The 12,327-nt window shown below is 39.5% G+C and overlaps 1 protein-coding gene and 1 pseudogene across 2 annotated transcripts; both read left to right on the top strand.

Moving 5' to 3' along the window:
• Nucleotides 1-1,000: 1,000 nt before the first annotated feature.
• LOC309327015 (olfactory receptor 11L1-like) lies at nt 1,001-10,756 on the top strand (the record flags this gene model as incomplete). The annotated part of the gene is made up of 2 exons (XM_081836047.1): nt 1,001-1,027; nt 9,926-10,756. Exon 2 carries the CDS (start codon nt 9,932-9,934, stop codon nt 10,754-10,756), a length of 825 nt encoding a protein of 274 aa, XP_081692173.1. The 5' UTR covers nt 1,001-1,027; nt 9,926-9,931.
• Nucleotides 6,090-7,087, top strand: LOC309327471 (olfactory receptor 6F1-like; annotated as a pseudogene). The gene has a single exon. The product of its transcript is annotated as an olfactory receptor 6F1-like (transcript).
• Nucleotides 10,757-12,327: the final 1,571 nt, after the last annotated feature.

The following is a 12,327-nucleotide window of genomic DNA, read 5'->3' as shown; positions in this document are numbered from 1 at the left end:
TATCTACCTGCTCTTTTCACTACACTGCAGGTTAGATTTATAGTTTAAAAGAACCAAGGCTATGGTTTGTTGTTTTTTTTAAAGGAGGGGATAATAATCAGCAGCCAAAACATTTAGACTAACATTGGCTCAAAACTTCTATCATGAATCTTCCTTACATTGCACACACCTCCTTTGTCTTTTACACCAGGCATAGGCAAACTCTGGCCCTCCAGATGTTTTGGAACTACAATTTCCATTATCCCTAGCTAACAAGACCAGTGGTCAGGGGTGATGGGAATTGTAGTTCCAAAACATCTGGAGAGCTGGAGTTTGCCTATGCCTGTTTTACACCTTACACCCATCCAACTTATCTATATTTGCTATGAAATGCACACCTGTTTCCACATGTCAAGTTGCTTCCAGATGACTTAGAATCAAGAGTCATCTTGATTGCTTTGCGCAAAGTTTGCAGAGAGGGCAGACAGCATCAGGGAAGTTACACAATGTTGCAATTGTCATTCCACACAATTAAGAGCAGTTCCCCTTATTTTGGATTTGTGGGGAGCCAGATATGTTGCACAACAGCACAAGCCATTTCTTTCTTTTTTACTTTTGCACCCTGAATTTGCCAGTCAGTGATTGAATCCCACCCCCAAATAATGGCAGTTTGAAAGTGCCCTTCTTCTGAGTCAAGAATTTTCTGCAGCCCATGAGAAGTGAACAAACATATTACATAGCAACTTGTCAAGAGATGCAGCAAAACCAATGCAAGTGCTGCTTTAAAATGGCCCTGCTCAAAAAGACGTGTATATGGCACAATGGTGTATGTGTGTTGTGTGGTGGTTGCTTAATTCTTGTGTGGGGATGGGTGTGGAAACCTATTTTTTCAATTACTCAGTATATTACTTCCTATCTATAGATGCAGCATTTGAAAAACTCAGAATGGCAAAATGTAACAGGTATCACCGAAATCATACTCCTTGGATTTAGGAATGTTGAGAACTTGAATATACTCCTCTTCTTGTTATTTCTAGTCATCTATATTGTGACTCTGTCTGGTAATCTCCTCATAGTTGCACTTGTCATGGCTGAGCAACACCTTCACACTCCCATGTATTTCTTTCTGTCAAATTTGTCCTTCGTGGAGATATGCTACACCTCGACTATCTTACCAAGAATGCTGAACAGTTTTCTTACAGGAGACAAGACCATTTCTTTTGTGGGCTGCATCCTACAGATGCATATATTTTCCACCTTGGGAGCTACTGAATGTTACCTCTTGGCAGTGATGTCATATGATCGCTACCTAGCCATATGTAGACCATTGCATTATGTCACGCTTATGGACAACAGAACATGCATCCTGCTGGTTTCAGTATCCTGGTTAATTGGATCTCTGCTTATAACCATCTTAACATCTTTGTTGACCCAGCTCACTTTCTGCAGTCAATATCAAATTGACCATTTCTTTTGTGATTTTACACCTGTAGTAAGACTGTCTTGCAGTGATACCCGGGTTATTGAAACTGCAGCATTCATAACATCATCCATCGGAATTCTACCCACATTTCTCATAACTGTAACATCTTACATTTTTATCATCAGCACAATCCTAAAAATCCCATCTATGACTGGGAGGCAAAAGGCCTTTTCCACTTGCTCTTCTCATCTCACTGTTGTTTCGGTTTTCTATGGATCTTTAACATTTGTCTACATCTTACCAACAAGTGGTAAATTCAAAGATCTAAATAAGGTTTTCTCCTTCTTGTACACAATTCTAACTCCAATGGCTAATCCCTTCATATACAGCCTAAGGAACAAAGATGTAAAGGATATTCTTAGAAAAGCATTGTGCCAATTTGGGTTTTGTTCTTGTATTCATTGATATCGGAGAATACTAGAAATAAGCACTGGTGCAACTGCTGTTTGGACATTGTGGATGCCAATCCCCTCCCTGTATCACCCTGATTCAATACTGTTGCTTGGATTAGTAAAGCTGCTGTTGACTTGAATTCTCAGAAGATCGTTCAATTGGTTGATCTGTAACCAATCCAAGTCTGAGTTGTTTCTATTTCCTCTCAGTTTTTAGTTTGCTACTATATTGTCTTCATTGTAAAAATGGTTTAAAGTGTAAGTTTAATACGCATAAAATGCATTTTTTGTAGGCATTGTGTTTGAAAACATTTTACAAGAAAAGTTTGCGTTAGGCACAAGTGGCTAAGCTCTGATGCTGATCGAAGCAAGTTGCTTAGGATCTATCTGGCACTAGAAAAAGGAAACTTTTTGGAACTGTATGAAGGACTTAAAAGAAGATGGGACCACATTGCTTGCTGTTAAGGAGCTATGTGTTACTTTGTATTTTGTTATGTTTCTTTGTAAATATTATAAGGCTGTGTCCAGTAAAGCTTTGAAACCCATTCTTGTGGTGGAGAGCTATTCATTTCTATCTATATCTATCTATCTATCTATCTATCTATCTATCTATCTATCTATCATCATCATCTCCCATCTTTTTCCCTGACAGGAAAAAGTAGTGTTAAAAGTATCAAAGCATATTTTTGTATGTATCTCTAAAATGTGTCATATGCAAACCACAGTCATTTTATATGTCCTTGATATTACCTTCCAAAGTGACTTCAGCATCATATATTCAAGTCTATTTTTTTCTAGATTCTGTATGATTTATTTAGATGCAACTGAAAAGCAATGAGAAACAGCAAAATCAATCAAAGCCCATAAATTTCATTCTTATAGTTGAATAATGAAGATATTTGGGTTTTGTTTTCTATATTGTTTCTACATATCTAACTTGCAACCATGGCTGGAAACATCTTTATTATTATTCTGGTAATTCTTGATCAGTATTTTCACACACCCATGTATTTCTTCCAAGGAATTATATCCTGGCTGGAGACTTGCTACAGCTCAACCATCATGCCAAGGATGGCAGTCAGTTTTCTTTAAGAATCAAGTAGGAGTAATGTGAAACAAAGCTGTCCCTCCTACTCTGCCTCTGTACTGTTTTGTGCTGAGACACTTCTTGATAACTGTTCCATTTGTCTGCCGTATGGGTCACTGAGTTTCTCTCATTTTCTGCTCTCCTAACTCACTTACTTAGCTCTTCCTCATCCAGCCAGTCCCTGGCACAAAGATTCAAATGGAACAAAGTTGTATGTCCATATTTAGCCAGCCAGTGGCCATGTGACTTTACAATGTAGTATTTCATCTATCCTCCAATTTGGCGCCTTTCTTTTTGCCATGGCAAAGACCAAACTAACTAGTAATCAAGTAAAAAGCATGGAAATAAAATCAATAAGACTACAAAGAAAAACCAACACTGCTAGACATAAACTAGTCCTAATGAAGAGACAATGAAATTTCTAATTGGCATGCTGAATAGTGGTCCTGTAAGTCTCACTATGCTAGCCTAGAAGGATCATTCATGTCGTATAAACCAGTATTCCAATTTATATTACAGTGGTGCCCCACAAGACGAATGCCTCGCTAAACGAAAAACCCGCAAGACGAAAGGGTTTTCCGATTTTTAGCGGCTTCACAAGACGAATTTCCCTATGGGCTTGCTTCGCAAGACGAAAGCCCATAGGGAAATCTCCGGGGACAGCGGGGAAGCACAGCGCACCTTCTCCTCTGTTCCCCGACCTGTCCTGAAGGCTTGCGGTGGGAGGTCCGGGAACAGAGGAGAAGGCGCGCAGCGCTTCTCCTCTGTTCCCGGACCTGTCTTGAAGACTTGCGGTGGGAAGAAAAGTCCTTCTCCCCCCGCCAGCCTTCAGAAGAGGTCCGGGGACAGACTGTCCCAGGACCTGGTCTGAAGGCGGTCTCCGTAGGAACGCATTAATTGATTTTCAATGCATTCCTATGGGAAACCGTGCTTTGCAAGACGAAAAACTCGCAAGAAGAAAAAACTTGCGGAACGAATTAATTTCGTCTTGCGAGGCACCACTGTATGGAGAATGAAATGGACAGATATCACTTAGTCAGAATACAGAATCGCAGCTTTGGATAACCCAGAAAGGTTTTTATAAATTATGATTTCTAACAGATTTTTATTTTTTTTTTGTAGCATGCTTATTTATGGATTTCTAAACTGTCTTTGAGCTTAAGATATCACAGGGTTCCCTTGAGTTAAACAAATCCATCAGGGATTTGCCAGGAAGGAAGTTATGGATATAGTGTTAGGAGAACCACTAATTTCCCTTATGATTTAGGCACTGACTTTTCTGTGTCAATTTCCCATTGAGATTTTGCAAGCCGATTAATAGATTTGGATGCTTACATAAACTATAGAATGGTTGCATCTTGCAAGAGCTGACAAATATCAAGAAGAGATGCATCAAAATTTTCAGTGCAGAATCAGATTTTCAAGACTTCAGGGAAATCCTCCAGATGTATACTGGAAACTACTAGATACAGAACATACTTTCAAGATCTGACATGTGTTGGTCGTGCAGAAATGATGCATGTGCAATTTTTTCCATGAGACACATTTTGGTGTAATGCAGAGGGGGAAACCCATAATTCTTCAAGAATCCGGTTCTGGCTTTAAGGTAAGGAGCACAGTCAACTATTTAAGCGCAATCGTATAATGTGTCTCATGAATAGTAAATTCAACTAATTTCACTGGTGCTTACTCTCAGTTAAGCCAATATAGGATTTCAGCTTCCCTCCCTTCAAAATAGCTCTGAGAAATGAAAGCAAACAAATAGCTGGGAGTATTTACCCTGTGGCTCTAATATTTGGCCCCTGGGAGGCATAGTTAAAATATTTTAATATTATATCATATTTTAACATACAAGACACATAGAGTTTAAATATATGGTTGGGAAAGGGTGTACCAGAACTGTGCAGGATCAGATCCCCCCCACTTACCAGTTTTTAAGCAAGGGGATCTAATTCTGCTCCTTTGTGAGCAGATTCCCTGTATGGAAGGGAAACTGCTCATAAAAGAAAAGCAACCAGTACTGAACAGCTTCCAGATTTCCTGGTTGAGAGTTGTTAAATGAGAAGATCCAATTCTGTGCAGTGCTGCTTCAAGGGTCAGCAAGATGTAGAGGCCTGGCAGGAAAAGTTAGAGGTTGGGAAAGAAAGGCATCCACCTGCACCCATACCTTGTCCCTTGAAGATGCAGCTGCCCAGTAGGTCCCTCCATTTTATGTTTCCTCCTCCTCCTTTCTCATGCCTGCCTCTCCTTCCTGCCTGAATTCTCACACCCTGCTGTTCAGGTTTTAATTTAAGAAGCCCAGGCAACTCTTTCACCATGAACCGAAATATGTCCAATCAGCTGCAATCTTTGGCTCCCAGATAGAGCCAATTTGCCTTGGGTCAACCTGGAAACTACTTACCCCTGCTGCATTTAACAAAAAGTCAACATACAGCTTAAAAATGCAGTTGGGAATGAAAGCACCAGCACTGTGAAGGATCATATTCTCCCACTTCCCACTATTAAGCAGGAGGAGCCAATCATGTATGGTGCTGTTCCTTCACAAGCAGCTTCCCTACAAGCAAGGCAAGCGTCTCACAAAAAACCTAGTGATCAGCACTGTGCGAGGTAAAGAATTTCTTGGTTAAGAGCTCATAACAGAGAGAGTTTGATCCTGTGCCATGCCACTTTAGAGGGCAGGAAGGAGGAGAGGCCAAGCAGGAGGATACCTCACACAGATACATTCGCTGTCAAAAATGTAGCTGCCAAATGGGGTTCTTGCTCTTTCTCCTTTTCCTACCTCATGACAGTCTCTCTTTCCTGCCTGAAACTCCATTCCCTGACAGACCAGGACAAAGGGATCCACAGTTTCCCCAACCCAACTCAGCTGAAGCCTGGATCTCTCCAAATAGGTCATATTTAGCTCAGGATTTAAATCTCAGTCCAATCCTTTGCACAGCCCTAGCCATTACCATTGTAATTCAATTTGTGTTTCACTTAATGTGAACCCTCTGTTATATACAGTGCTATTTGTTCTAGAAAAAGAGGTGCCGGAGCTCACCATGAATGTCTCCCTTGCTCTCTTATAATGGCAATGGTGCCTACCTGAGAGGGGCCAGAACTGAGTTCCAGTGACTTCTGGTTGACAAAACCCCTTGGTCATATATACATGTCAATGTTTTTCTCAATATTGTCTGTCCCCCATCCCCCCAGATGTCAATGAAGAGCAATGAGGAATATGGAAATCAAACAGAGCCTATGACATTCATCCTCTTGGACTTTAATAATGAAGATCTGCAGGTTTTATTTTCTGTGTTGTTTCTACCTATCTACCTTGTGACCATGGCTGGAAACATCCTCATTATTCTATTAGTGGTGAATAATCAGCACCTCCACACACCCATGTATTTCTTCCTGGGAAATCTCTCCTGCCTGGAGACTTGCTATAGCTCAGCCATCATGCCGAGGATGCTGGTCAGTTTTCTGACTGGAGACAAAACCATTTCTGTTCATGGATGCTTTGCACAGCTGTATTTCTTTGGGTGTCTTGCAGGAACAGAATGTTACTTCCTAGCAGTGATGTCATATGATCGGTATTTAGCAATTTGCAAGCCACTGCATTATGTAATACTCATGAATGGAAGAATTTGCATCATGCTTATTGTTGGATCATGGGTCAGTGGATCATTGGGTATTAGTGTCCTAATATATTTGGTATCTCAGCTAAGATTCTGTGGGCCCAACAAAATCAATCATTTTTTCTGTGATTTCACCCCCATGGTAAGACTTTCCTGCAATGAGACAGATTTGGTTGAACAGACAGCCTTCATTGTCTCCTCTTTAGCCACACTACCTCCTCTTCTAATAACTGTGTCATCTTATGTGTGCATCATCAAAAGCATTTTAAGAATCCCATCCACCATTGGTAAACAAAAGGCATTCTCTACATGCTCCTCTCACCTGACTGTGGTTGCTTGCTTCTATGGCTCCCTGATGATAGTATATGTCTTACCAAACATGAGTTCCTTGATTGACCTGAAGAAACTATTATCTTTGTTATACACTATGCTCACCCCTCTGGTCAATCCCCTTGTGTACAGTCTGAGGAACAAAGAAGTAAAAGATGCAGCAAAGAAAACTTTCAAGCTGCTTCAGAGAGCTCACTAAATTTCTGGTAAAAATGTGGAGGGGACCACTGCTGCTATTGGCTTTATGATGTCAATGTTTTACTGGGACTGGTTCTGATTAATTACTATATTTTGCCGATGACTTCTTTATCAAAGCAGGAGTTCGACCTTGTATGAATTATATAGCTTAGCTTCATATTGGTATTGAGTCCAGCATCAAGAGAAAGGATTATAGAAATAATTCTTTGGTTTATTCGTGTGGTTTATCCTTGTGGTTGTGATTTACAACAAGAGAAACCTCGCAGTGAATCATAAAAACTACCTAAAAAGAAAAGAGGAATCTGAATCATATGTTGTCAGCCCATTGTTCCACTGTGTTGCCAATACTGACTGATGGCAGCTCTCCATAATTTCAGGCAGGACTCTCTGCAAGACTTACGAGCAGATGCCAGGAACTGAACTTGGGATTTCCTGCATACAACCACCGAACTATGGTCCTCCCCAAATGCAACATATACTCCTAACTACAACATTTTATATATAATAATAATAATTTATTATTTGTACCCCGCCCATCTGGCTGGGTTTCCCCAGCCACTTTGGGCGGCTTCCAACAGAGATAAAAAATACACTAAAATGTCACATATTAAAAACTTCCCTGAACAGGGCTGCCTTCAGATGTCTTCTGAATGTCAGGTAGTTGTCCATCGCCTTGACATCCGATGGGAGGGCATTCCACAGGGCGGGCGCCACCACCGAGAAGGCCCTCTGCCTGGTTCCCTGCAACTTTTAAAAAGTAGCTGTCTTTCAAAATCAGCACATCTCCAAATTTTGCAATGCAGGCCTTTCAGCAAGTAATGTGTACAAAAGACATACACTAGTAAAATTAAGATGGAAATGTTTGTTATATTAGGGGAAAGTGCTTTGCAAAAATATGTTATGTCAGAGAAGATTGCATGCAAAAATGTGTTTATTTAGAGAGAGAGACACACTACAATTCTTAAGCATTTTCATAAGTACACATTATTTGTTCTGCTTTTAAAATACAAACTTCTTTGGCCACTGGAGTTAAGAATGGAAAAATGAGAGACTGAGAGAAACAAAAACTGAATGTTTCGTTCATTCCTTTTCACAGTGCTGGGGCGGGTGGGGCTGATGAACATGAAAATCACTATCTCTCTGGTCATCTCATCATTTTCTGAGTGAAAAGGGAGTAGAGTAGTATCAACGCTATTATCTGCATGGATTATGTGAAGAGAAGGGCTTTGTGTGTAAGAGTCTGTGTATATGTGGCAAATATTTTTATTCCTGAACACATTTTTGCATCCATTTTTGCTGGTTTCAGAGACAATAGAACAGGCACTATAGTTGATCCTCCTTAGCCCAATTCAACATGGAAATAAAAAATCATTTTCCTATTTTTTATCATCCTTCTTAGACAGACCAGACTTGCATATGTGACTGACCGCTACTCCCCATTTCCTGTCTTGAACCAATACACTTATGCTTCCTGTTATAAAAAACCCCCTTCATATTGTATGCTTTAATCAATCTTAAACAAAGCTTAAACAAATTTGATGCGGGGAAAATGAGCTCAAACAAATTTAGCTTAAAGAAATTGTGTTCACAGCAGTGGTGGAGTGTAAGGTCCCACTGCATGGGGCAGGTGCACAGGGTGCCCCACCCACCCAAGGGGACAAGGTGAAGAGGGAGCCTGCTATTCACAAAACATTTTTTTTATGTTGCTCCTCATTACTAGAGAACTGGGAGTTTCTTTGATCTCAACAAATCCATCAGTGATTTGCCAGGAAAAAGCTTTGACATTAGAAACACTAATAATTTCCCTCATGAGTCAGGTTTCTCCTCTGTGTTCATTCTCCTTTGAGATTTTACAAGCAGATGGATAGATGTGAATATTAACTTAAGCTATAGATTGATGATATTCAGCAGTAGCTAACCCATATCCACATATCCATAATCCACATTTTCAAAGCAGCACTAGATGGCCACAAAATCTTCCAGATATATATTGAAACATACTGGATGTAGGACTGTTACTAGCAGGACATATATTAAGTTGATGCCTGTGGAAATAACGATACTTGTGCAATTATTTCCATGATCTACAATTTTGGGTAAATCAGAGGAAAACTCAGAATTCATCCGGAATCTGGTGAATTCTGGCTTTAAGGTAAGGAGCACATGAAACTTTTCCAGGAAAATCCTCTATAAGTTTCTTCAATAGTATGTTTCGCTAACTGCAGTGAGACTTACCCCAAGTTAGTGAGCACAGGATTTCAGCTTTTTCAAAAAACAAACAAACCTGTAGCTCTCAGAAACTAAGGAATATACTTCCCAGAAAGCTTTATGCAGCCCCTCCCATCCACCTACAGGCTCAGATTGTGCTGGATTTGTCTTTGGATTAGAAGCTCTACTGACTGTTGCACAAATTGACATTGAATTCAAAGTGATTTGCTTAAGAGTAGATATATACTGGATTGGATTACACTGTAAATGTGTCAGAGATTTGACTCTAAAAATAGCAGCGGATAGCTTGTGTCAGTGATATCATATTTGGATCGCTGTTGTCAGTGCTGTGATGTAACCCAATACAGAGAGTTTTGTTTGCTTAAATGTAGGTTGAGTACAAGCTACCATCCTTTAGAATGTCATTGATATAATCCTATGAATTAAAGTGAATCCAGAATCAAATGCTCAAGTCGAATTCTTTCTTAATAATGTCTTATTTGTTTAGATGGAACTGAAAAACAATGATAGAGATGGAAATCAAACAGAGACCATAATGTTTATCCTCTTGGACTTTAATAATGAAGATCTGTGGGTTTTATTTTCCATACTGTTTCTGCCTATTTACCTTGTGACCATGGCTGGGAACATCCTCATTGTTATTCTAGTAGTCCTTGATCAGAATCTTCACACACCCATGTATTTATTCCTGGGAAACCTGTCCTGCCTGGAGACCTGCTACAGCTCAACCATCATGCCAAGGATGCTGGTCAGTTTTCTGTCTGGGGACAGATCCATTTCTGTTCATGGATGCTTTGCACAGCTATATTTCTTTGGGTTTCTTGCAGCTACAGAATGTTACTTTCTAGCAGTGATGTCTTATGATCGTTACTTAGCAATTTGCAGGCCACTGCATTATGTGATGCTCATGGATGGCAGAATTTGCATCATGCTCATTGCTGGGTCTTGGATCACTGGCTCATTGGGTATCAGCATCATAATATTTTTGGTATCTCAGCTGAGATTCTGTGGTCCCAACAAAATCAATCATTTCTTCTGTGATTTAACCCCTGTGATAAGACTCTCCTGCGATAAGACTGATTTAGTTGAAATGACAGCCTTCATCATCTCCTCTATAGGCACTCTGCCACCTCTTCTAATAACCATATCGTCTTATGTTGGCATCATCAAAAACATTATAAGAATCCCATCAACCACTGGTAAACAAAAGGCATTCTCTACATGCTCCTCTCACCTGACTGTGGTTGCTTGCTTCTATGGTTCGCTGATGATTGTCTATGTCTTACCAAATATGAGTTCACTGAGTGATTTGAAAAAACTTTTTTCTCTGTTCTACACTCTGCTCACACCACTGGTCAACCCCATTATATACAGTTTGAGGAACAAGGAGGTAAAGGATGCAGCAAAGAAAACTTTCAAGCTGCTTCACAGAACTGATTAGAATTCAGGTCAAAAAGTGTGGAAAACATTGACTGCATTGGTTTCACAATATGAATGATTACAAAAACAGGTCATTAATGTAATTAATTAATGTATTTTGCCTCTGCTTTGTTTATCAAGCAAGGAATTTGAAAAAAATAATAATTTTATTTGACATGAATTTTACACTTTGGTTACATATTGGTTATTGAATGCAGCATTGCTGTGTTTTGCAATGAAAGACAGAAACAATCTCACAGCACGTCACAAAATTTCCCAGAAATAACAAAGGAAGGTTACCAATATAGACTCCAGAGTTTCAGGCGCTATGAAAGTTCCCAAGTATGTAACATATAACTCCAGAATTCTAAATGCCTATCATATGTGATGATATTCAAGCTGGCTTTGGGCAGCTAAGAAACAGGAAGTTTAGGGGCATAAACAGATTGCTGCTGACTTTTTGACTGCAGGAAGGATCAATGTGTAATTCCAAGCAAGCAACAAATGCACATCATTTGTTGACAATATGTGTGGTCAGAAAGGGTAAGGTCTGTCAACTGTCAAATGTAAAATAAAGGAGGAAAATTAGTATGAATAAGAACTTTTAAGTGATTCTGAAATAATACAATAATATTTCATAACAAAATACACAGGCACCTACACATAAGGGAGAAGAGATTAAGAGGTCAAATAATCTGAGAACTTGTAAATGGTTGAAACATGAAAATAGGTGTTACTGGAAATGGAAGGGAAATTACTAAAGACATAAGAAGAGTGCTGATGGATCAGACCAAACTGCTTGTAAACAATGGGTTCAAGAGTCTGTTCTCTCCATTCTGTAGTAGGCTAAGGAATAAACACCATAGTTGTCAACTTTTTCCTTTTCTTGCAAGGAATCCTATTTGGAATAAGGGAATTTCCCTTTAAAAAAGGGAAACATTGACAGCTATGATACATACATACATACACACACACACAGTCTTTGAACTATTCACAGGTACTTTATGGAAATTGTTTTGAACTGTTGACTTCAAGAATTGGGCCGTTTAGAGTGGGGAAATGGGTAGCTGAGACCCAAATTTGCAATTTGATCCAAGACCTGAAGCAATTTATTTCTGGCCCTCAAAACTCCCACGATTTTGGAGAGGGAATATCGTACCTAGTTTTTGGAGGAGGAAAACAAGAAAAAAAATACTCTGAATCTCAGATGCCAGAACAGCAAGAGGGATCGCTGTGCAGTGAAAGCAGAAATCCCTCTTGCTATTCTGGCTTCTGGGATAGCTGCGCAGCCTGCATTCGCTCCATAAGACGCACACACATTTCCCCTTACTTTTTAGGAGGCAAAAAGTGTGTCTTATAGAGCAAAAAATACGGTAATTTATTTTGATTCTCATTTCAACGTGAACTTACCAAATTCACCCTTTCTGAAATAATACATGAACCAAAACATTGCCATCTTTAAAAATCCTCCCTTCTTTGAATTTTGCAATGCACTTCTGACGTCACATAATGTATACAAAAAGGCGTATATTAGTGAAAATATGCATTATGTTAGGGGTAATTTATTTGCAAATATGTGTATGTTAGAGACAA

Source organism: Podarcis erhardii (assembly GCF_964252035.2).
Source record: "Podarcis erhardii genome assembly, chromosome: 13".
Taxonomy (NCBI): Eukaryota; Metazoa; Chordata; class Lepidosauria; order Squamata; family Lacertidae; genus Podarcis; species Podarcis erhardii.
This window is presented reverse-complemented; position numbering and strand designations above follow the sequence as displayed.